General features: G+C 38.7%; 2 protein-coding genes across 2 annotated transcripts; both read right to left on the bottom strand.

The window, feature by feature from the left end:
* Positions 1 to 1,243: 1,243 nt before the first annotated feature.
* LOC149280973 (Na(+)/dicarboxylate cotransporter 3-like) lies at positions 1,244 to 12,746 on the bottom strand. Its single transcript, XM_089499928.1, has 13 exons — positions 12,636 to 12,746; positions 8,623 to 8,888; positions 7,889 to 8,052; positions 6,601 to 6,667; positions 6,231 to 6,416; positions 5,738 to 5,863; positions 5,404 to 5,499; positions 4,651 to 4,755; positions 3,999 to 4,096; positions 3,027 to 3,139; positions 2,440 to 2,601; positions 1,943 to 2,080; positions 1,244 to 1,417 (listed from the first exon to the last, which is right to left on the bottom strand). Exons 1-13 carry the CDS (start codon positions 12,744 to 12,746, stop codon positions 1,244 to 1,246), a joined length of 1,806 nt encoding a protein of 601 aa, XP_089356054.1.
* An 8,039-nt stretch (positions 12,747 to 20,785) lies between these two features.
* On the bottom strand, positions 20,786 to 23,829 carry LOC149280974 (protein Wnt-8). Its single transcript, XM_089499957.1, has 6 exons — positions 23,759 to 23,829; positions 23,621 to 23,654; positions 23,373 to 23,511; positions 22,777 to 22,902; positions 22,057 to 22,199; positions 20,786 to 21,349 (listed from the first exon to the last, which is right to left on the bottom strand). Exons 1-6 carry the CDS (start codon positions 23,827 to 23,829, stop codon positions 20,786 to 20,788), a joined length of 1,077 nt encoding a protein of 358 aa, XP_089356083.1.
* Between the last annotated feature and the right edge of the window lie 1,499 nt (positions 23,830 to 25,328).

Consider the following 25,328-nt stretch of genomic DNA (forward strand, 5'->3'; position numbering starts at 1 on the left):
CTTGCAAAGAGTTGCCATGAAAAAGCCAAGGGACTCTTCAAAGGATTCCAACTCAACATAATCAACCAGGTTCCTCAGAAGGGGCGAGTTGACCAAGAGCTCGATGGAACTCAATACATCTAACAGTCTCTAAACTTGGACAGCAGACATGTTGGGAAAGAAAGATGGGAGACCCACAATGCCCAAGTTGATGGCACTCAACTCCAGAATGGCTGGACCTCTTGTGAGTGGATGAGGTGTTTGAGTAAAGTTAGTTAAGTGACTCAGTCCAAGTCAACAGCACTCAACGACAACTTAGGTTAGTCGTCCTCTGACTTGACTTAGATGACCGGCAACTTAAACATTAGTGAACAGACCTGAGAGGTCATTGTGGATAATGCCTATGAGCGTCTACGTGTCACGGACTTACTCATAACGTGCAAAATAGACCTAAAAGCAGCTTTGAGTGTTGCGAATGACGAATGACAGCAATTAATATTTTTAATCCTACATTTAACTTAGTGTTTTTTTTTCCTGAGTCAGCTCTCCCCTACTTGCATCATTAACGTCGCTTTAAAAAATGTGAAATAAACGTTTCTGTAGTCTTATTAAAAATGTGCGTTACGAAAACAAAAAAACTGGGTTTTGCCAAAGTAAAAAAATGGAGACTACATATTTATCCTTAAATAAGGGTTTAGCAGCTAGTTCACTACGGTGTCTCTCGGAGGACATTTCAATACAAAATGGCAACTCATTTGCTTGGAAACTCTATATATTGAGACATTAAAGTCATGGAAAAGGGGTGCATTCTGGGAAATATTGTAGGACGATTACAGCACTAAGCACAGCAGCACAAAGAGCTCTAAAGCAACTAAGCTGATGCGCATTATTAAAATATTCCAATAGTATAAATTTATGAATATTTTTATGCCCTGCGGGTAAAAAAAAACAAAACATTTTTGTATTAGTTTGTGGAGACGTTCAATAAAAATGGGAAATTTGGAGATGAAACAATTATTTCAGGGAGAATCAATTTCCAGCTTTGGAAAAGCTATGTGGCAATAATAATTTTTTTAATAAATATTGTTTTTTCGATGAAGTGAAGGTTTTGATGCGGAAAAAAATCATTTTTTTTTGCTCCAATAGGTTTCCAGTCCCGTGTTAGCGTCTTCTTTTCTCGTTGAGCTGACCTGCAGGAAGTTCCCTCAGAAAGGCCGCCATTTTCCCGAATGCTCGCAGGAAGTTCCTCTGGCGATCTCGGCACTCACCCGCCCGTAGTAAGGTTCTGTATATTCGATGCCAGCGCTGTTACGTTGTGATAATGGATCGGAACCCAGTCGGGAAACGTTCCGAGCTGAAAAATACTAGATGCCCATGTGTTCATGGCCAGGCTGAGAAGAAACACCCCCATCAAATTCATCATGAATCCCGTTTTTGCCTACAACAAATAAAAACAACCAACGTCAATTGAAGAATAGTATCTGTTTTTATATGGAATATAAAAACTGTTCAAGGCATTTATTAAAAAAATAAAATTAAAGTGAATCCCCATTGGTTTTTGCCTACGTTTAGAATTTGTGGCAAATCGGCCCCTTTGGACCCCGTCTAGTTGCCAGTTTTTCCTGCTGTAAAGACTCGAATCTTAGTCAGTCTTTGGTCTCGTTTTAGATTCAGGAGCCGTATGTCTATCTCACTGGATACGCAGAGGGCAGCAGCACATAGCAGAACTCAATCGTCCAACCCAGCGGTGAGTATGGAGCGCTGTCAAGCAGGGGCCCACCAGGCATTTGCCCAGCATGCCGATCTGGGCCTGACACCAGGCATGAGAACAGTAATAGTGTTGGCAGAGGATAGGTTCCTAGTGATGACCATTTAGACACATTCTAAAAGATGATGAAGGGTAAAAAAATCTAGTAATTTCTTCTTGAACCATAAAACCGCAATAATTAATTAAGAAGCTCACCATATCTTTGACCAGCAAGTGTCCAGTAGCAAACGCAATCGAATTCGGTGGAGTGGAGACCGGCAACATGAATGCATAAGAGCAGCCGACCGTGCCAGGGATCATTAAATAAAGTGGATTAACTTTAAGTCGAATAGCCTAAGGGAACAGAACAATAGGTTTTGTAAGAGGATTCCAATCAACCGATTCTGAGAAGATTTAATAGGTCCTTTGGGACTTGGACATCTTCTCAACAGCTCCACATATTGTTCCCCCGTTCGGAGGAATCTTTTAACTATTATTCCTAACATCATCAGTGACCAGTCTGTAGCTTGTCAGCTGTCTCACCGTTATTCTTCCCTTCTCAAAAACAACTGGCTAGTTAGACTACAATGACCACCAACGCAAGAATCGAAAGGCTGAGTTTGTGGTGGACAAAAATAGCTCGAGAGCAAATCTTGGTCAACCATTACTTGTGATGAAGACACTTCATTGTATGGTTGCAACTGCAAACTTACCAGCTCTGAGAGGACGGGGAGGAAGACTATGATGGTGGCAGTGTTACTGGCGAATTCCGTGAAGGAGGCAATTAGTATGGTGACAAGGAGCACAGCAAGGGCTGGAGGAAGACCCTCAAGGGGTTGCAGACGGCCTCCTATCCAGGTGGACAGACCAGACACCTGAAAATAAGCACTCAGAAATAAAAACAAGAGCTGTGCTTTCTTCTACCATATTAGTATAACTAGTGGTACCTGTAGTAATACATATATATATATATATATATATATATATATATATATATATATACATACACACATATACTTTATATATATAAATATATATGGAGGTCCATTGGAAGGGATCTGTTCAGGGCCCTATTACGGATCTACCATGGTGATTATCACAGTGATTTTTAACAAAAATATTATATATATATATGTGTAATCAATGCCTTCTACCTGAAGACTACTCTACTTATCTACTACCCTCTCAGCAAAGTAAAACTTCTTTTACATTTCATTGAACTAGTCTACCCTGTTCTGCATATTGTTGTAAATGTTATTTTTGTGAAATTGATGTTATTTTAACTATGCAAACTGCTTACCTCGCAGCCTTTTGCCATAGCAAACCCTCCCCCGAGGAGCAAAATGATATTCCAAGGCACTGTTTCCTGGGCTTTCTTCCAGGATAAAAGTGGTTTATTTTCAATATTTGGAGCTAGAAAAAGAAGAATTGAGTCCTATTGAAAAATATTTTTTCTTTAGTAAAACTCAAAAGTAATATAGACCCAGCGCTTTATACAGTAATAACCCCTAGCGCTGTATACAATAACCCCCAGTGCTGTATACAGTAACAACCCCCAGCGCTGTATACAGTAATATACCCCCCAGAGCTGTATACAGTAATATAACCCCCCAGTGCTGTATACAGTAATAACCCCAGCACTGTATACAGTAATATAACCCCCCAGAGCTGTATACAGTAATATAACCCCTCAGAGCTGTATACAGTAATAAACCCAGCACTGTATGCAGTAATATACCCCCCAGCGCTGCATACAGTAATATAACCCCCAGAGCTGTATACAGTAATATAACCCCCCAGCGTTGTATACTGTAATAACCCCCCAGCGCTGTATGCAGTAATTTTGGTCATTATTGACAAAAACCTGGTTTTATCTCCTTTTGTCCAAATTAACTCCCTTTATCTGCAGAGGAGCCACCATTGCTGTCAGTCGTGTGATATTATGGTTGACTTTCCCGGCTCAAACACCGCACTGAGCTGATGCTTTATGGCAATGCTAATGAGGTCCGTTCCTCCATAGACTTCATTAGTCAGAGTTCCCGGCTGGGTAGTTTAGACTGATCCATTCTATTATTTCCCACAGGGCAGTATGATAAGGAGTCTGGGTTTTTGTCTAGTAGATCGGGGGCAAAAACTAGAACTATATTTACTGTTAAATATACAAATGTGTTTTAACACTAACAACACTTTATTTGTAACAATTTTAAAATTAAGATAAAAACCCCGAAACAATGTAGGTTTTGTATAATATCACAGGCGTCACTTACTGTACCTTTTAGATCAAACCACCACTTTAATGACGGTTTCTTCGACGGGAAAAAGAACAGAATGATGACTATTGTGATACCTGTGACAGCGTCAGAGGTAAACCTAAGAAACGAGAGGAATTGTTAATAATTAGATTACGGTATTACGCCGCATTAAGAAAAGCTGATTAACATTTTTTCAACGCCCTGAATGTGTGTTTAACACTTTGTCGTCCAAAATCGCAACTACTAAAATGGCTGTCTAGGTGGTATGGAAGCAGGGCAGCCGGCCGGTCCCATGAAACAAGCTGAGCAAGTGCCAAGCAAGGTGGCCGGCCAAACCGTTTGCAAGCCAAGTCAGATTTTGCCACCTTTGCACAAGGAAAGACCTCTCTTTGGTCTTCCTCTCGGGTGTGTAAATTGTGTGCTTGGCGCTACCGTTAAAGAACTTATAAACATCAAAATTTACAACATTTCCCACAGTTTCAAAAACTGTCAATAAGTTGTGGGTTTTTTTACATCTTTTTCCTGCACCCACAGAGTATACTCTTCCTGATTGGCTGGTCATTTTGTATATTTTTGTAACCATTTTTAGTACCCGCGCCCCATTTTTGCCTACTTTCTGTGCTACGTTTATGCAGTATGATCCGTGCCTATGTATATTAGGGTCTGACTTACCCAGGGGTAAACGCAGATGCCCATCCAGGAATGAATTTTGGATCTCTGGTAAACAGAAGGAGAGCAAATAGGCAGAAGAAGAAGAAGACGGCTTTTTCTGCAAAACTGAAAAAGGGAAGCAAAATCAGGAAAAAAAATGATACTTCTGAGAACATAAGAGAATTTTAGATTCTGAATATTCACATGTAAAGTGAAAATCTACGATGCAGATCTGGCGTATCTCCTACTATAAAAATACAGTGAGGATATTAACCCCTTAATGACAAAGCCTGTACATGTACGGGCTCAAAATGCATTGTTTTCAATGGGTTTAGGGACCGCACATTGTCCTTAAGGGGTTAAACATGCATGGGATAGGCACACGGCTCCTGAATCTAAGACGAGACCAACGACTGATTAAGGTTTGAGTCTTTACAGCAGGAGAAACGGGCGACTAGATGGGGGCCGACGGGGTCTAATCTGCCATCAGATTCTATTCCTTTGACGTGTAAAATAAAGTGAAGGTTCTCATCGTGTCAACCCATCCCGTCAGTGAATGAAAGGAGCAACTACATCCTACTAAAAGTTTAGAATCTAGATAATGATTATAAAAAAAAACATTGTTTTAAAGCTATTTCATTGGCAGTTGGACTGCTTATGGTCAAGAACATTCTCAATGGAACACTGCTATGTAGAGAACCAACCGAATTCCGACACTGAGGTTCCGTGCCCATTACCCAAGACAGCATGATGAATTTTGTGTTAAGAACTCACTTTGTTGGCCCAAGCTTGCGATAATCTTCCTGTATGATGTCTCTTGCTTTGGCCTCAGCATCTGACCGTATATCCGACTTCTTCCGTCTTTTACAACTGATACGAATTTGAAAGCACATTACATTAACCTCTGTAACAATAATATCATTCCACCAAAGCACTTCATTCTTCTTCATTCTGTATATTTAGAAGAAGGGCTTTCTTGCCTCTAATTGGTTGAAATGTATCAAGCCCTGAAAAGATGTGAACATTCTGAAGGCCCTTAAAATAATCAGGTTTGTAGGAATTTCCTAACGTAGGTGTCAAAATGGACTTGACTTGTGCGGTACGGTACCTCAGACTTATTGCTCCATGTAGAAGAGAGATCCACAGCCATCCAAGAATAAGGAATAAAATCATTAGCGGAAAGGCAAAGATGAACCAAGAACCGAAGTTTACCACGTCACAACCTGGGAAAAAACTTTACAGGACAGACGGACGTCAAATGTCGGAAATCACAGTCATTGTTTCGATAGCTAACTAAAATTTGGATCAACATTCTATTATTGATTGCTTTGTATTCAACATTTTGGACCAGAATAGTCCGTTATTATCAGTTTACGCCAGATGGGACTATGCATCGCCTTCTCAGCTGAACATAAAGGAAGTCTAAATAAATAAAATAAAATAAAAGTCTTAATAAAAAAAACCTTCCTAAGACCTATAAAGGGTTAAAACCCAACATATTCAATTGTTTAAGATCAAGTACAAGGTCTTTTTTGGGTGATATTAAGTTATATAAAGACTACCTTTCACGCGTTACACTTTACATCGTCTTCTTTAGTTACCTCTTTAGTTGCCCAAGGAGGATGAGGTTAGGAGCGGTCCCAGTCAGAGTCGCGGTTCCTCCAATACTGGCGGAGTATGGGATTGAAATGAGAAACGCCTTCCAGATGTTATTCTGATACTGTCGTTCCTTTATCAAGTCGGGATGAACCTCAATGTTAACATCTGTCTTCTCCGGCAGATCTTTGCTTTAAAGATAACCCACGAGATAAATGGTTAAGTACACATGGGCACAAAGTCCACCCCCCCCCATAATATAAAAATGTATTCCTATGTAGGAAGAAGCTGGTGACTCATCTACATAATCATTCCAAAAATAAATATACTTCTTCATAGGAACCGTTAGAATATCCGATATTTTGTTGAACTTACTCTTCTTCATTGACTGTTAGGAATTGGACTTCCGTGGGCACGGGATGTAGACCATTTTCCAAGTTAACTAAAAGTGAAATAATTGCTTGTTAAAGTATTTGCGGTATTCTCACTGTAATATTTTAATATACCCCAGCTGTCTTGATTTTGGTGGGACTTTTTCTGTTCAGGGATGGCTTGAGGTTATTTTACGGGCCAACGCGGCAGGTAGTACAGTTGGGTCTTCTACACACGTTCTAGAGGTTCTAATGCAGAATTATGTAGATGCTGGGTTCATGAGTGAACCCTACATGATATAGCCATGCCATTGGCTAGTGGTATAGATCAGAGAATAGACCAAGCAGCTCTGAAGGACATAAAAACACCTTACAGGGCACAGTGACTCTCGGAGATATCAGGAAGTTGGAAACTGGGACAACCATGACTGCTCCTTTAAGCAGGTACCCTCGGGTTTAGCTACAGACAGAGTTGCTGTATTAGAAAGCATGCCAAACAATTATGTTATAGGCTGTCTCTGGTATTACTAAGAGTTCGTGTGTGACCTGCCACCTTCGCCGAGATGAAAACAACTCATCAAAACGGGCATACGCGCAACTTCCATCAGAACATACGCTGAAGAAACAGTCGAGTCATGAACTTATCAATCCTGTTATATTTTATAAGTAACAAGTTGAAATAAAGTACTTTAAATTCTAAAAGAAGGTGCAGGATGTACGGACCAAAGTCTTCCTCCTGGGTTACTTATTAAAATGCGATGTTTAGAGATTTTACAGAGAATTCACTTATATCATTCAAGACCAATACCCTGCCTCATCATTTTCCTTCTCTGTTAATTATCAATTGGAAAGAATGTGGAATAAAATATGGATAATAACTCAGGTCACAAAGTCTAGAATTTCCTCCTTTAGGATCATCGGTGTATATCCTGGGAATGTCACAGACCATAAGGTCTTCACGACCATAAAGCAACCTTAGGATGTTAGGATCATTGGTTACTTATTACCAGACATGCACAAGGTATTTGTAAACATATCACAGGCATGTTTTCGTGTTGGCTTGGTGTGTTTATCTGTTATATAACTAACGGCACATTACTGAGTGCTAAGTCTACGAGTGTGGATATGGGATCTTCATAAGAGATTCTAGTGGGGTATAAACTTGGGGGTGAGTTCCCCTTCAACAAAGTTCATAAGCTCTAGAGCTCTAAGGTCATCATCTTGGCACATGCCATGGACCATAACCTGGTGTCAACTGTACCTGTTTTCTATTACTCTCCATAACTTATTACCTGAGCTAGCCTCATTACTCTTCATTCCTTTATCTTCACAGAATTTTTCACCAAACAGACTTTTGAGGATGGCATTTGCAATGGGAAGCATCATAGCAGTGGATGCGGTGTTACTCAGCCACATGGAAAGGAAAGCCGTCGTTATCATCATCCCTAGAATAAGCCTGGACCAAGGAACAGAAGTTTTTTTTATCAACGTTCTCTAACTACAATTACCCTTTCACTTCAAGATTTCATATAGACTCAAACTCAAACCCATGGACTAATCCAACAGGGACAGCAACTCATCCATTCACAAACAGCTCAGTTGAGTAGAGCGCTGTTGAGTTGGATATTAGCCTCTTAACTGCCATTACGTTCACCTTGACTGTCAACTACTGCCTAGTTGGTCATGAAGTCCATCAGTCAAGTTGATGTTCTGATACATTGTACTCCCTCAAGACTCTGTAGATAGAACTTGGGTGAGCTACCCCCCAAACATGACGGTGAGTTCTGGCATGAACTGAGATTCCAACTACCTTGGTAGAAAAGTTGGGTGCCGGGCTCCTGAAAGCTAACAAGAGTTATTACGGTACTTAATTTTACTACTTCATTGGATTCCAAGCATTGATTAGATTTTTCAATCATCGGCATCTCAAACATAAATATAGTTTAAAACACCAAAAAAAGTACCAAACACAAATGTATTAACTAAGAAAAATCTATGAACTCAAGAAGAGACACCATTTTTGTACCTTGACGGCTGGACACCCACTAACATGAGGACTTTCAGGGCGATTCTTCGATGAAGATTCCACTCTTCGATTGCGGCTGCCATGATGAGCCCACTAAGGAACAGAAAGTTTGTGTCTAAAAAGTACTGCGGGCAAACTTTGCTGGACGGAAGGATTCCCATGAAGGGAAAAAGGATTATTGGGAGCAAGGCAGTCACGGCCAGCGGTAAGGCCTCCGTACACCAGTAAAGGGCCATCAATAAGACCACGTAAAGGCATTTTCCTTCCTGTAAATAAAAGACAGTAATATATATCAAAAGGATCTATTCTTATAGAAATTACGGTAATAATAATTCACGTTATCTTTTTACAAAGGAACATTTTTTACTGAAAATGGTTCTTTTTAAAAAAAAATAATCCCAGTTGGCTCGGCAGATATCTTTACATTTTTTTTTAACATAATTGATAACCTAAATACCTGGGATTTCACAATAAAAAAAAAAAACATATCAACAAATAAGAGATGTGACGAACACAACATAGACAATAGGAAGTCATTATAACGTAAACAGCTTAAAAATACATTTCTACGAATCCAGGAGCACAACTGGAAGGGGAAGTTAAATGGGAAAAAAGAAGAATCTGTTCAGTTCTATTAAAGGAATTGAGCAGTTTTTAGCCATGGCTGTTGATGAGGGCTGGAGGGGTAAAGTTTTGGGGTTTTTTTTAATAACCCCCCCCCCAAAATGCTTTTGAAAATAAGAAAAAACAACCAATTCTGCGGGAATCCGAGATGTACGATGGACCCGTCTGCGGGGGTTGCGTATCAGCGGGAAACGCAGCCCAGGCTGAGGACAGAATGTTCTCTGTGATCTTCTGCCCAAACACACAGATCCAGAAACTCAAAGGCAAACTGGATGTTTCTATATTTAATTGAATAATCAAAGCCAGGTTAATCCAAAACCTGCACCTAACGAGGGCTGCACATCTGGAGGAGCCACGGCCAGAGGTGGACCACAGGGGGTCTTCTGCACCATGCATGGAACCTTCTGAACCTTCTTCAGGCAGATCGGCCCCATCTAGTCTGCTGTAAAGACTCAGACCTTAATCAGTCGTCGGTCTCGTCTTAGGTTCAGGAGCCTTATGTCTATCCCATGCATGTTTAAACTCCCCCCAACCTTGACTTCTGCTGGGATGCTCTTCCACCTATCTACTACCCTCTCAGCTGTAACCTTGTAGAAGATTTCTGTTCAAGATTTTTTTTCTAAAATCACGATAGATTAAACAGTTTTAGGGTGGTGAGGACTTCCAGTCGGGCATCATCTGCGCATGCACACATATGCACCAAGTCCTGCCCATTTTCCACATTTCAGGGCGCAGGGAGGCTGAACAATGCCGATTTTAGGGGGAAAAAGGGACACATTTAAACAAAATTAGTTTCATTAGTTGAACATGAAATTAATACAGTTTGTGAAAGCCGAAGACTGGATCTGATGGTTTCCTTATTGATATTATTTCGAGCCAAGATCAAAGAAAAATACCATTCAAAAAGTTCTGCGGTTTTGACCACAATTGCCTTTTTTTGTCTATTTTTACCCAAAACATGAAAATATGAAATTATATTTCTTTCTGCAAAAGGATACTTTAAATCCGATTAAGGAAAGTGGATTATGGGGCATTAAAGGAGTATTAATACTAGAATCAGCCTCACATTTACCCTTCACAGCCAAAAGAGTAGCCTCTGGTCTCGGTCCAGGAACCAGAGGCAGGATTTTGCCTGGCCCCTCTGGACAGGATCATTGCCAGATATTTTTGCTGATGTAATCGCTTTCCTGTATAAATGAGTCATTGTTCAGTTCCCAATTCCACGCTTGTAGAAAGTAGAGCAATCACAACCGATGCACCGTAAGTAGCAGAGGTTAACGAGGAAAAACAAGCAGTAAGTCCCATGAATGAATGGAATTGATTTTTTTTCTTTTTTTTTTAGTTTGTTTTGATGTTTTAGGGTATTCTGCTCACGTGCATACTTTGTTTTAGGCTATTTTTACTTTACTGAGAGGGTGGTAGATAAGTGGAACAGCCTCCCAGCAGATGTGGTAGAGGGTAATACAGCGAGGGGATTTATACATGCATGGGATAGGCATACGGCTCCTGAATCTAAGACGAGACCAACGACCGATTAAGGTTTGAGTCTTTACAGCAGGAGAAACGGGCGACTCGACGGGGGCCGAATGGGGCCGATCTGTCATCTATGTTTAAGCAATTGTGTAGAGATATGTACGTCCTCAGGTCAGTGTGAATGAACTGGATATTAGTGTAAGTCCAATCTGCTGAGAATTCTCTCTCTTTCACTACTGTGATAGCGTGAGTGTGTGTGGAGTCTACACTCAAGGAGGGATCAGTGAGAAGAAGATTGTGGCGTACGAGGCGGAGTATTGGTCTGTTAGCTAGAGGTAAAGCTGGGTTTCTGCGTTGGGTGTCTGGCAAAGTCTTATATCATGTGCCACATCGGTCTTTATATGGCTACCCTATATTTTGGATTGTAAGGTTGATATGGGGCGACTAATTTGGTAGAGTGACGAAGCTCCAGCGAAATCATAGTGTGGTTCATAAGGAAAATGGATACAGAAGAATAGGACCGAAAAAATGCTGTCTATAGCCGAGGGGAAAAACACTTTTTTGGGGCGCCACCATGGAATCACATGGAATCACATGTGGAATCACATTAGATCAGGACCTCAGAGGACTTTCCTTTAGAATCGTTCCATCAGATGAAGAGAATTCGGAGAACCCAAAAACCTTCGGTAAGTCTACATTCTTTTTTCTACGGTGACCCAATAAGAGGTATCACCAACCATTTAGACCTATATCTCAAGGGTTTATTCACTAAAGCAGGACTAAACCAGGAGTCAAAGTCAGGGGAAAATGTCAATACATTTCCGAACAAGGTCCATCATGTAGGGGCATCTTGAAGGCCCTTCACAATGCTAAGTGAAGTCCATGAGATGCTAGATTTAACCTCAGCTTCTCAAAAACCCACATGTTAGTGACTCAACCGTTATGAAAGATTCCGTAAAGAATGGTCTCCCGTAGGCGCTCCATAAGTCGGAAGACAGCCCAGGTTAAAGGTCTCACCTTGAGCAACCCAGCAAGAATTCCGCAATGTTTATCGATGGGAAATTTCCACGGTGGGGGGAAGGAGAGCTTCTGTCACTTTAATATGGAGGGAATTATGTAAGAATGCAACACAACAAAGCTAACAACTGGAATTTTATCTATTAATTAAATATAATGAAACTAACGGGATTAAAGTCCCACCAATATCACCGCCGCAGACGGCAACTTCCATAAAATTCTATTCTATTTATTTTCCGCAAGTATCTTTAAAGAGATAAAACTTCTGATTCTGATAAAACCTGAAATATCCTTTAACATCTTATCTCGCGGCAGCAAACAATAGACTGCCAGGGACAGCCTTGGGCCAATATGGAGACACCATTGAGGGTTTTTTTTGTTTTTTTGGGGGGGGGGTGGGGGGTTTATAGTTTTATGAGGCAAGAGGTTGACATACGTCAGGAAACCAACCCAAAAAAATAACGTTCACACAAAATCAATGAATTAAATAAAATACAGAACAGTTAAGAAGATGCAGGTCCTATGTATTGCTACGACATTTGTTTCACATTTTGAATATTCCCCCATTATCTCTTTTTTTTTTTTTTTTTTAATTTTAAAATATCTAAAAATACATTTTAAAAAAATCTTGTTAAACGGCAGAAAAAAAAAATTGCCAAAAAATCAACTAAATATTTGACACAAGATATATATTTTTTTTAAATAAAAAAACTAGAATTACTAAGTTGATAATTCACAATTGCAACATTTTGGCTTCCCCCCCCCCCCCCTTTAACCCTCTGAGGACCAGGGGGAAGTGCAACTTATCAGCTCGTCCTCGACTTCATTTCATGAACTTGCAAAGAGTCTTTGAGCGTTAACTCCTTCTGTAACGAAAAGGGTTAAAAGGCAGCCTTTACCTGTGGTGGTAGCGTGAAGAGTATCGGTGAAAGAATCAGTGGCGTTGCGACCAGAATAATATATTTCTTTATGCACCAGACTTTCTTGATCACAGCTCCGACTACAGACATAGTGTTGTGTGGATGGAATAGGGTCAAGCTCTGAACAGCAGTTTGTTTTTATATGAGTGAAAGAGGGAGGGGCTACTGAGGTCCCGCCCACATGGTAAGGCCCTCCCACTTTGTTCTTGTCAAAAATAATTCTGATTAATATTTAGTCATATAGATTTGGGCTTTGGAGTCATCCCATGACCTTCCTTAGCTTCGTCCGGTCACTTCAGGGCGACTAAGAATAAACCGAAGTTAAAATTAGTATTTTAGTTATTTTTTTTGTATTTGTTACAAATAAGACATTATTATTATTATTATTATTATTATTATTATTATAACTATTATTATAATTATTATTATTATAACTATTATTATAATTATTATTATTATAACTATTATTATTATTATTTTAAACAATTTTGTACAATGGGCAAGACACACTGCAATAAAGTAAAGGAATTTACTGATCAAAAGAGCTGACAATCAGTGAGAAAAATGATCATGACTCCCCATTTAAATTCTTCTAAAAATAATCAGTGAGATTCCTGGTAATTTCTGTGTTTTTAATACTTTTCATGGTGAAGGAAAGACACATTATGGCGTTCGGTGCGACCGCTAACTTTTTCGAAAGACCCAAAAAATTGGCAAGAAGCAGATGCCAGCGTTTTAGGGCAGGAAACAAAAAACTTAGTATGTTGGCGAAGGTTTGTGTTTTACGATAGAATAACTAAATATAGATTTTACAGTATTTAGGAGATTTAAAAAAAATCTTACATAGAAACACAGAATCTGCCGGCAGATCAGCCCCCATTCGACCCCCGGCTAGTCGCCCGTTTTTCCCGCTGTAAAGACTCAAAACTTAATCAGTCGTTGGTCTCGTCTTAGATTCAGGAGCCGTATGTCTATCCCATGCATGTTAAATCCCCTCGCTGTATTACCCTCTACCACTTCTGCTGGGAGGCTGTCCCACTGATCCACCACCCTCTCAGTAAAGTAAAACTTCCTAACATTCCATCTCAGCCTCTGACCCTCAAGTGTTCAATTCTGACCTCTTGTTCTAACATTTCTCCTCCTTTGAATTAAACTTCAGCTTCTGTACTTTGTTAAATCCCTTTAATTATTGAAATGTCTCTATCTGGGTCTCCAGAATCGCCAGCCTCTATTGATAACTCTAATAGCAGCAGAAAAAGAGGCTAATATTCCCCAAAATAATAATTAGGACTTTGAAAAATCAGTATGTTTGCAAACAAACATATGAACAAGAAATATTTAAGTGAAAATAAATGTGATTCATTTATTTTACTGAGAAGGTGGTGGATGGGTGGAACAGCCTCCCAGCAGAATTGGTAGAGGAAATTTAAACATGCATGGGAAAGGCATATGGCTCGTGCAGACGAGCAGTGCCATTATTTTATTCTTTCTTCTAAATGTTTTATCAGAGAAAAGCAACACAGAAGCATTTTTAAAAAAAAGCTTTTTCAGCTTCATTGGCAGCAACCAATCAGCGTCTGCCTTTGTGTCACATGACAATTAAGCATTCCCTGAAAAATGAATGAACAGTTCAAACTTGACGCGATTAAGGAATTATTTCCGGGAAGCATTCTGGTACAAGTATTAAAGTCAGCAGAGTCAGTGGGACAGCAGCTTTAACTGAGTAGATTGTAAGCTCTTAAGAGCAGGTCCCTGTTCTCCTTCTGTAAAAGTATATTTTGAGGAGTTATTGTCATTTTATACAGCGCTATGGAATCTTCTGGCGCTATATAAATAATAATTGCAATGTTAGTATAAATATAGGGAGTACGATGGGTGGAAATCAGGCGTATTCTACGTTTTTGGGGCCGATTTCTCTTCTTGAAGTCAGATTTTTACATTTTTAAGAAGTTGTAAAACTTTGGTCCAATCCCAACTCACCCTTTTTAGGATTTGTTTTGAATGTTTTGGGTTTTTTTTATGTTTTTGGGAACAGTAGCGTGATTTAGGAGTCTGGATGAACGGACACCGCCTGGTTGTGACGCCCTACGAGGCAGGGAGGGGGTTGTGTTTATTAAGATACAACTGCGGCTATTCTTTATTTATTCTTTTCTTTCCTGAAGCCCGGGGGTTAACTGTCCCGTCGCTGGGAAATTCTACAAGTGAGTTTGGGGCCACAGGGAATTCGTGCCCCCAGTCTTCTTCTCCCCTCTAAGGGCATTTATACACAGACCGGGGAACTTTCTCGGGGAACTTTCTCCGTGAGCGGCCCCCGAGATTCTTGAAATATTAACCCTTTAATGGTCCATCGAGAAGATTCTATGTAGTGACACGCGAAACGGCTCTACTACCGGTCGTCATGGAAATTTTGACTTTCATTAAAAGGTGCACTTAGTTGAGTCACCTGCTTTCAAGCAGGGATATCAACCATACAAGGGATATTCAAGGGTTTGAGCTGATATTCAAGTCAAGTTCTCCAGCCACCAACCTTCAAGTTGACTTGAATCGACACACTACCAACGCACGCTGAGGTTCTAACCAGTCAGTCCAGTTTACTATTGACTTAACTGGTTTGTGTGGTAATATTAAGGGAACTTAAACATCCATGGGGTAGACATATGGCTCCTGAATCTAAGACGAGACCAACGACTGATTAAGGTTTGAGTCTTTACAGCAGGAGAAACGGGCAGACAAGGTAGGCCTAGTGGTTCTTGTCTCCAGGTTTTAGGAGAACAAGGTAAAAATGATGTAATTATAATGACATTGAACATGGTTGGCAAAGTTTAGTTTTACGGTTACATTAACTAACAAACATGAATAATTGTCCCCATTTTTGGCCATTAGCCGGAAGTTTTTCTAATATTAACTCTGCTTCATATTTGGCGCTTCACGAAGATCATAAGACAGAGCAAGATTAGTTTATAAAACCAATCTGTGACATCTAACACCCGCCATAATCCATGACCAGATATAACCTCCCCATTATAATTATCACAGTTTATTTTCACATTAATTTTTGACCATCTGGACATATCCAAAGAAGTGGACATCAAAAATTCTAAAACAGAATGGATTTGGTGATGCCATATTGTATCTTAAAACAAACAAGGATAAATTGCCAGCGTTCAAATCCAAACCCACAAATTCATTCTTTCAATAAACATGAGGCTGTTGTACCATACAGTCTGTTGGCCGAAGCGCAGAAGGTCACCTACGGGGTCAACTCACGGTGTTACTGTGTTTTATCTACGGATGTGACATGGGTAGAAACATAGAATTTGACAGCAGATTAGCCTATCTAATTTGCCCATTGTAAGGGCAATTCACTCTTCAACATGAGGGTCTGGTTTTCAGGCAGCTGGCCAACCATGAAGAGACCATGAGGGTTTTGTGCCACCCATGGTCCACAAGCGCAAGTGCTATAATCAAAATAACGGGTTTAGATCATCGACCAAAAGGCCTTATCCGGTCCAATGGCTGGTCCGTGTCTTGTTGTTTTAAGTGCTTGACTTGAGAAACAACAAATGTATTTTTTTAATGTAGAACGATCTCCGAGAACTTTAGTGACACTTTGGTCTGGCTCTTCCTTACAGCGATATGTCCAAGATTCCCTATACTGATTAATACAAACAATTTTATGCGGCACGGGTTTATAATTACCATGATACACCTGTAACGATTAATATGTTACCACAGGTTACCATCACAAGACCAGCAGTTAATCGTAAACCATAAACTACCCTTTTTCTGATGTTTTACTCTGTGATTGCCGTGTGACAAACACAGGTGACCTTTGCTTAACAAGAATCGTTTATATGTTACGTTTGATCGGACTTTATGTAATTAAATCCAGAAAGGAAACTGTCTCCAAATCCCGGTGCCAGAACACAAGGCCGCGTAGAGAGATGTGCAAGTGTAATAGTGTGTTGTTGTAGTACGAGGCAGACGGTACGCGCTTTAGTCTAGGTTCTCTCACATGTTTTAAACATGATGCTGTAGTGTTGTGGCTTCACCCATCACCTTCACCCATCACTACTTTTACAGACAGGCCTGGACCAGACATCTGGCACATAGATCAAATGCCTGGTGTGACATTGGCCAACAGCGCCCGATACTCGTCGTGTCTACTTGTGGTCTCCGGCTAGGTAAACCCAGCCCCATTTTACGTGAGTTTACAAATATCCAACCATCAGCCACACTCACGTCAACAGGCAGCCAACAGCCTTAAAGGGCCAGGGCCATTTTCCCATCGCCAGTCCGGCCCTGTTCACTGATGTATAGAAATACAGTTTTTAATGCAATTTATAATAAAGGTTACGATTTAGGACCCCCTCCCCCCATTATTTATCTTTCCTCTTTTTGTTACGTTACTTTTGGAAGAATCTGATTGGCTAAAACATCCTTCAAAAAGGTGGGGTGTATTGAGTGACGCATCACTTTTCTCTACTGTTCTACTAATCACTTGATTTTTGTTAACAATTCAATGAGTTCACAAAGGCACCTTTCCCACCGATAGGTATTTCATTAGCAGGGACAGCGGTTAAAGATTAAATTCAGACATCTCAGATGGTAATTGATGGAAAATTCCACCAGATTACAGTACTTTATTTAAAAAAAGTGAAATATCTCTCTGTAAAACTTCTTATATTCATGTCTAAGGTTACTAGAACCGTTTAGTCATCATTAGATAACGCGAAGTAACGATTTCCAAACTTAGAAGGCTGAGGATGTAGAAGTTGGGTCAGTAGAGAGAACGTCAATCAGTAGAAAGAGAAATGAGAATGTAATGTGAACCTACGAGAAGGGACCATTTGTCCCTGGCCAGTGTTGGCCTCACAGGTCAAGCCAATATGTCAGGATTGTGCTTTTAAAAATGTGGTCTGGAAATTTGGTTTTCAGGGGTAATAAATGCACGGAATCTTAGGGTCGCACGTTCTTCATATACTACTCTGATTTAGTCATATCTGATTTTATCATAAGGAACGTTATTAGAAAAATTTGGTAGCCACCATTAGTGAGTCGCTTTCACTAAGTCTATGTGATGGTTGGAGAGGTTAGTCGTTTATTTACAATCCACAATCCTTTTCTAGAAGATCAGAATGTTTGCTGGGCATGAGGGTATCAGAGGGTTCTACAGCCCAAAAAGTGACGATAATGTCCATTAAAATGTAAGGAACTGAAAATATGGACTGTGAACTGAAAAGGGAAAAATGCAAGCTAGACCGTCTCCACAAGGTGTCACCAAAGCCCAACAATGACTGCAGGGCTATAGTGAACGGTTTGGGTGGTTTTCGGGAATTGGCAAGTATTTAGTCATTCAAACCCACCATGAAGAAAGAAACTCTTGAGTAATTTAGTAATGAACCGATTCTTAAGGTTATTGATCATTTCTATATCATCGGTGGTGGTAGGTTGACCATTTCACAGTGATCTTGGACTCTTAGGATCTCAGGAGTGGCGAAAACTGTCTTGTATTATTACACAGAGAAGCTTTAAAATCACTCTAAAAATGTAAATCGGTATAACCTGGAATGCCTGCCATCTCTAGAAAAGCACAAAACCTTTTCGTCACAGTTATGGAAATTCAGAGAAGGCAGTTTGACGATAGGTATGCTAGTCTAGAATTATAAATGCTAAAACAAAATTAATATTTGTAGTAATATCTAATTTTTTTTATAGTTTTATAGGATTATTTCTTGGAAGTATATACCACAAGTTTGAATATCTTGAGGTTGATAATCTCCAATGCTTGTCCAATAAAATAGGTATGGCCACAAACCGCAGTACTATTTTTTGTATTTATAGTTACTGTTGGCTCCGCTATCCTCAACCATGTAACTACGGAAGAGAGTGCTTTCTAACCAAAGAAAGTGAAATGTGTGGGGTATCCTAATGCATTCATACCTACTGTACCCCATTTATAATGTCTGTAGACTAAACGTATTATAAGAAGCATCGAAGAACTCTCTAAGCCCAATAAATACTTTTGGCACCTAAAAACCTAGAGGCCTAAAAACCTAGAGTCCTAGAGTCCTAAGGACCTTGAATCCTAAAAAACCTAGAGTCCTAAAGTCCTTAAAACCTAGAGTCCTAAAAACCTAGAGTCCCCAGTCATTCTAGATGTACTGGTGCGATAGTCAAGGAGGGCTTGGCCAGTAACGAAAATCAACCACTGATGCACTCAACGTAAAGATAATTCTATCCCCAGCCATTTAATTAAAAACTAATTACCCGCGTATTATTCTAAGCAGTCATTACCATCGGCTAATTTTTTTTACGCCACTGATTATTTTAAACCACATAAACTTTATTAATCAGGCTGTGTTTTTTCAGCTAAACACCTTTTGTTCCATTACGTTAACTTTAGAGATAACAGCGTAGACTCCGTAACCCTTTGGTGAAGTGCAGTAAAACGGATTCCTTAAATGAAACCATTTGGTCTCGGAAATCACATTATCACGTACAAGCGAACTAGGTCCACTACTCTTCGTAATGAGTTTGCGTGGAATGATGTAGCTAAAGAAGTTCTATACATCTCAAACAACAAACAATTTTATATATATATATATATATATATATATATATATATATAAAGATTGAAATGTATGTCCTCTGGGCGTTCATCATTAATGATGACAGGAGAGGACATAGACCTTAAAAACCCGCTGTGAGAATATTCCTCCCTACAAATCTACACTTAAAGGAAGTTGATTACCACGGATGACACCAGATTACAGATAAGAAGCAGCAGGAGGCGAGCCTAACGCAGCTAACATTCACTGTCTTTTTATTTTACAAGTTTGATGTCTGTGTACAGGTTCAAAGGACAATGGTGGTGCGGCGGAATAATGACTCTCATTACATGGAAAGGACGTTTAACACATCAAAGGTTTGCTCTCTTTAAGGGTTTACAGTCATTGTTTAACGAAATTTGGTTCCTGCACAGAAATAAGCATCATTCCTCCCTCTGAATGACCTTCAGATGGGTGGACGGTTTATTCTACCTAACACCAGGGCTTCATGGAGTAAGAGGGACTCAATTAACTACAGCTCCAGGCTCATACGGCCAGCAGGCTGCCTATAGTTGGATTGGCCCTCCATGGAGCCGTTGGATCTATCAAAGTGACTTTAGGGTTGATGGATTCCCACGTGATTATTTTTATTTGTTGACAGGTCATTGGGAGCATCGGGGAAACATTGGTGGTGACCTGTATTGGGCTCAGAAGAACGTTGTTGAACGCAATAAGGTGCCGCAGGTGTTAAAGTTACCCAAACTCCTCGAAAGTCAAAGATAATGGTAAATTCTGTTTGTCAAGCTACTAGAATGTAAAAAAACTAATGTTGTTCTATGTAAATATATCAAACGCCTGTGTTTGAAGAATTAATGAAGTTCTAAGAGTTGGAGCTAAAAAAAACCATCAATAATTCAGATTTCAACACATTTTGAGACTTGAGGCCACAGCTATCGTCAACAATCCATAGGTTCTTCCTAATATTCTTCTCCTACAGCCATAGGCTTCTACATAATACACATGGATATCCATTAAAAAGGTGGATGACGCTTTTCTGAAATTTGGAAATAGTCTTACATGGGTAGACAAACCAAAGTTTTGTGGTCACGGGGACGATTGGACGCATCATCGTATGACATCAGCAAAATATCAACAAATGAACGTAAATTTAGAAGATTTAATAATAGTGTCTTTTAATACAGAGTTGAACGACCCTAAGGTATACATTGAGCTTGTAGAATATTTGTGAAAATCTTTACAAATGAAGACAATAATTCAGAAAGAGAGAACAAAAAAATATATATATATATATTTTTCCTCGATAGAAACCTCAATCAAACTCACAGGAAAAATAAGTTATTTGCCGAGGTAGGCCGGGAAAAACGCAGTCGGTTATTAGAAAAGTGCATAGGTTTTATTTTAAACCGCATTTACAATCAACATTTAAACCCCTGAATAATTAATACTAATTTGTAATTATAAATTAGAAGTAGGCACAAAGAAAAGTTCATCCGACAAACAAAATATCTACAGTGTAAACATAGAATGGCAGCGTCCGTAAAATCCGACCCAACGCCATCATCTCCGATGGCCTCTGATCTTCCTTTTGGGGTGCACATTAGTCGGATGCTTTTCTCTTTTGGAGCAATAGTGTTTCGTCACAACTTGCTTGCATTGGTCGCATTTGACGGTGCAACACCAGTGAAACTTGCAGTTGCAGCTACTAATAATCTCAATCTTCTTCTCTTCGACTTTGAGACCACATTCCAGACAGAGTCTTCTACAGCTCCGTCTTTCCCACTGAGACAAGTTCTTTCCGCTCTGGAGACATTCTCGACCTTCGGTTCCTTGTAGACCCAAGCTGACGTTTTTTAAGCAATAATCCGGAGAATCTTCCAGAAAAACAAGTTCGGTCCCCGCCACCGATCCGAGGGCATCCACTATGGCTCCTCTGTTGTCCGCGCTGTTGCCGGATCTCATCCTTCTCTTGTCCATGTCCAGTTTTAGAGCCTGGTCATGCTTCACCTTCAAGTGATTCCCGATATCTCGAAATTCTGCCAGCTGCAACCAGCAGGTCTGAACACTGCAGCTTCCCGATACCCCGTGGCATTTGCAAGTCCTTTTCATTGTTGACTTGACGGCCTTTAAGAAATTTAAATTATACAATTTAACAACAATCCTTAGTAAACCAGGACAAAATATAACTAGAATACTTCTTGCTACCCTTACCAAACCTATACTCCAAAACATTCCTTGCCGACATAAAATATCAAATTATTCATATTCAAATACCGCACATCTCACTAAACGTCGAGTCGTTGTTTACGGTAATTGTTTGCAAATGGGTAAGACTACATAGTAAAATTTTAATCCGTTAATGAGGAGCCATAAACTCTAACAAGTCTTGTGTCACCAAATATAAAATTGTTTCTTACCTATTCGGTAAGGCTTAAAAATAGGTGTCAAAGCGTAAATTGATACCTCAAGTGCTAGAGAAAGTTATTGTCTAAACCCTACTTAATCCTTAAAAACAAAACAGTGTTTAGGTGTTAAGCACCCACATGGCTAATTCAACACTTAAACCATTCTTATGCAGAACTAAGAATGTGCATTCAGCGGAAGAATGAAAAATTCTCATACATTGTAATAATCTATTACATTTATCAAGATTTGATACAAATCTTGTGCTTATGATTAAAAAAGAACAATCCAAAGAAAGATCAGTAATTGGATATTTCAATTTGAAACCATTCCACAAACTGTTAAACAATTAAAGTTAATTTGCAGCTAATTGAAATAAAAAAAAAAATCAATAAAAACAATTGTACAAAAAAATTTAATGAACTTACCAGTCTGCCTGCCTCATTGTTATGCAAGTTCATTAAAGCTCTGGCATCTTGTCCCGTCTCTAATCCGTCAACAAAGAGTTTGGAAATCCGCTCCCCGAATTCGACATTATCGCTGCAACCTCCCCATACCCAGCCTCTTCCACCTAGGAAAAAACAGTAAAGAGAGAAAACAGAAAAAAATTAATTCTAAAAATATAATTTACGCCAGTACAACCGATCACGCAAATAGGAAACATGGATTTTTTTAAAATAACTTTTTTCTTACTAAAGATTAAACATTTTCAGATCTCCTAATAGATAGATAAATAGATAAATAGTGCTATATTTAAAAAAAAATATATATATATATATATATGTATTTTAATTTTTTTTTTTAATCAAATACATTTTTAAAATTCACTTGCTTCCATGTATAAAGCATCAGAAATAATTCAAACAGATTAAATAATCCAAAAAAAAATTATGAATTCACAATACTAAGAATGTGCTGTTATTTGCTTTTTTTATTTAATTTTTTAAGACATTTTAGCTCGACTTTTTAGCTCTACCGAACGAGGTCGCCTATCATTAAATGTGCCAAGCCGGAGCTGCCGGTTAATATCCACTATTATTTACACCAGCAGCAAAGACTTTCAGAAAATATATCACTGTATAAATATATTCTCATCAAAATACTAAATAAAACAGTAAATGTCAGCTAAAAAAAACCCATAAACTTACCGATTCTCCCATTTCTTGATTCGTCACATCCGCAATTATCGAAGTCTCCCATACTGCAATTTCTGGTCAGCGTATACATAACGCCAGCTGAACTGATCGCATGTACGAAAGATGTTTCTCTGGTTGCTGAAAGCCAAGAGACAACATGTGACCCTAAGATAAAGAAATAATGTTTTTTTTACAATTTAATCTTATATGTTTTTATTAAAAAACACAAAAAAAAAGTCAATAAAGTTAAATCAAACACTTCCAAAGGTATTTATACTTTCCAAAAAGGTATCCTTCTACAGGCATGGATCGAAAATGTAATTTTTTTAACTTACTATCAGTTACGGGGAAGAATAAGAATAGTTAAAAATCTAAAATAGTTGTTTTTTGGGGGAAAAAATGACTTCTGAAAGGTTTTAATATCTCTGAAGTAATTTTTGACTGTATTGCTGATCGACTACAGTTTTATGTTTCAATGGTAAAATTACAAAGTTTGACAAAAATATTTTGTAGGATTTTTGTAAGATTTAGACATTTTTGTAGAAAAAACTCTACAGAAGGTATGTTTAAAAAAGATTTTAAAATAAATACAGAAAAATGAGCCTTACCACTCCTAAGTCCTTTTTGTGTAGCAAGTTGAAGGGTATGTTCGGGGCAATTCCATCTCTCCCACGCAAATTGGTACTTACATTCTTCAATGCCACTTTGAGCGCCGACCGCCACACTCGTGGAATAAGTTAAATATGCCTATTGGGTAAAAAAAAAAAGATATATCTTTATATCTGTACTATTAACATGTACACAAGGAAATTAGAAATGTTTTTTTATCGCCAAAATAAATAAATAAATAAATTACCTTAGGGCCTGTCATCAAAAAGTTGTTCACGGACCTAGAACAAGAAGAACACAGAAAAAAATATATATTATAATTTTTTTTACTTGTATATTTGGAATAAATACTTGATTCTAGTAATTTGGGTGCACCAAAACTTACCAAGCGGACGAAGTACAGAAAGGGTAAAAAGATAGGATTGCTGTGAGGACAATTAATGTGTTTCCAGACATGGCGATGAGTGCTTTCCAGTTGTACTATCCCAATTTGATGCTTGTACAGATGTATTCCTCAGCAAGTTAGCAACACTGATGAGAAATAAATTCCCTGGTGCTTATATGGCGTAGGGGAGATTGGCAGGGAGCATTCTTTTGTTAACCAATGACAGCTCTGAAATCAGAAGTTTATTGGCCAATGTGTAAAAAGGGTGACGCCCACTATTACACTTCAGTACACAATGGAAGTTACCTAGAGTTTTGGTAATGAGTTCCAGTGGAGGCAACTTACAATAGTTAACAATAGTTAACAATTGTTATTAAACAATAATGGGATATTTAAAATCACTTAATTCAATTTACTTTTACAAATATAATATCCAAATATTTTATTCTGCGCCAACATTCCTATTTTTTAAAATAAAATAAAAAAAACTTTAGAAAAAAGATTGGGAAAACTTTAGGAATAAATAGTAACAGTAGTTAACAATTGTTAATAAACCTTAATTAAATTTACCTTTACAAATATAACATCTAAATATAATTTTCCGCACCATCGTTAGAAGTTAAAAAAATATTCCGAATAGTATGGGTATAAAAAAAACAACTATTTTTCATGTTTTATTTTTAAAATTTGACTTGTCAAAAATATTTAATAATCTAATTAATGAACAATTAGAAGTTTACAATACGTTTACAATTGAAATGACACACCTTTAATTTATCAATAATGTAGGATAAAACAGATGTCACCATTTACCAGGAGAATTGTAAGGCACAATATATATTGTACTACTTAATTAAAATACAAAACGCTCTTGCATTATTACTGTTTTATTTTTTTTAATTAAAATAATTAATGTGTCTTTGTGTAAAAAGATAATTTTCCTTATATTGGCCCAATATCTTTATACCACCAGAAATGTAGTGCAAATTTACGTAAACTCATATAACATCATTATTTCCAACGACCTTCCTAAAGAAAATTCACATGTTTGATTATCCGAATTAAAGACGTCACTAAGATTATTGTACTTTGCTTTGGGGGTGTAAGCACAGGTGATGGGCGCCAGAGCTCAAGCGCCCCGGGTATGGTGGATGGAAATCCATTGGTAATTTAAGTTGAGGCAAAGGAGAATTTCTTAGAAGATCCCCCTATTTTTAGACATAGTCATCGGTTAGGGGTCTTTCATGAGTTACAGATCACCCCAGATCCTTCTAAATGTGAAGTGAGTATGTGTGCAATTATGGGACCCTCATTTACTATCTTGCGGAAAGCCATGTGGAGGAATAAGAAGAGCTGGCAGGAGGACCGGACTAAGAGGCACTGGCACTTTAAGGCCAGCTGCCACTGGCTGGATAAGCACAGGGCCCGACCTGCCGCTGGAATGGCCTACGAGGCGTCCGCTCTGCGTCCTAGATGGCCAGTTCAGGCCTGGCTGGCAACAACATTCTCCTATTTACAAAGAATAGTGAAAAGTTTCATTTCTGTGGGGAAAAAAACATGTCTTTCTGTC

This window comes from Sceloporus occidentalis, unplaced genomic scaffold (genome assembly GCF_023333645.1).
Source record: "Sceloporus occidentalis isolate IW3139 unplaced genomic scaffold, rSceOcc1.0.p SCAF_143, whole genome shotgun sequence".
Lineage (NCBI taxonomy): Eukaryota > Metazoa > Chordata > Lepidosauria > Squamata > Phrynosomatidae > Sceloporus > Sceloporus occidentalis.

Excerpts from the sequence above, each read along its gene's own strand:
- LOC149280973 (XM_089499928.1), bottom strand. The coding sequence starts at position 12,746 with ATGTCTGTAGTCGGAGCTGTGATCAAGAAAGTCTGGTGCATAAAGAAA. Across the intron at positions 4,756-5,403 it reads CGCAAGCTTGGGCCAACAAA|TTTTGCAGAAAAAGCCGTCT; the intron begins GTGAGTTCTTAA and ends TCCCTTTTTCAG. Across the intron at positions 3,140-3,998 it reads GTGGTGGTTTGATCTAAAAG|CTCCAAATATTGAAAATAAA; the intron begins GTACAGTAAGTG and ends TTCTTTTTCTAG.
- LOC149280974 (XM_089499957.1), bottom strand. The coding sequence starts at position 23,829 with ATGTCTGGAAACACATTAATTGTCCTCACAGCAATCCTATCTTTTTAC. Across the intron at positions 22,200-22,776 it reads ATCAAGAAATGGGAGAATCG|GTGGAAGAGGCTGGGTATGG; the intron begins GTAAGTTTATGG and ends GTTTTTTCCTAG. Across the intron at positions 21,350-22,056 it reads ACAATGAGGCAGGCAGACTG|GCCGTCAAGTCAACAATGAA; the intron begins GTAAGTTCATTA and ends AATTTCTTAAAG.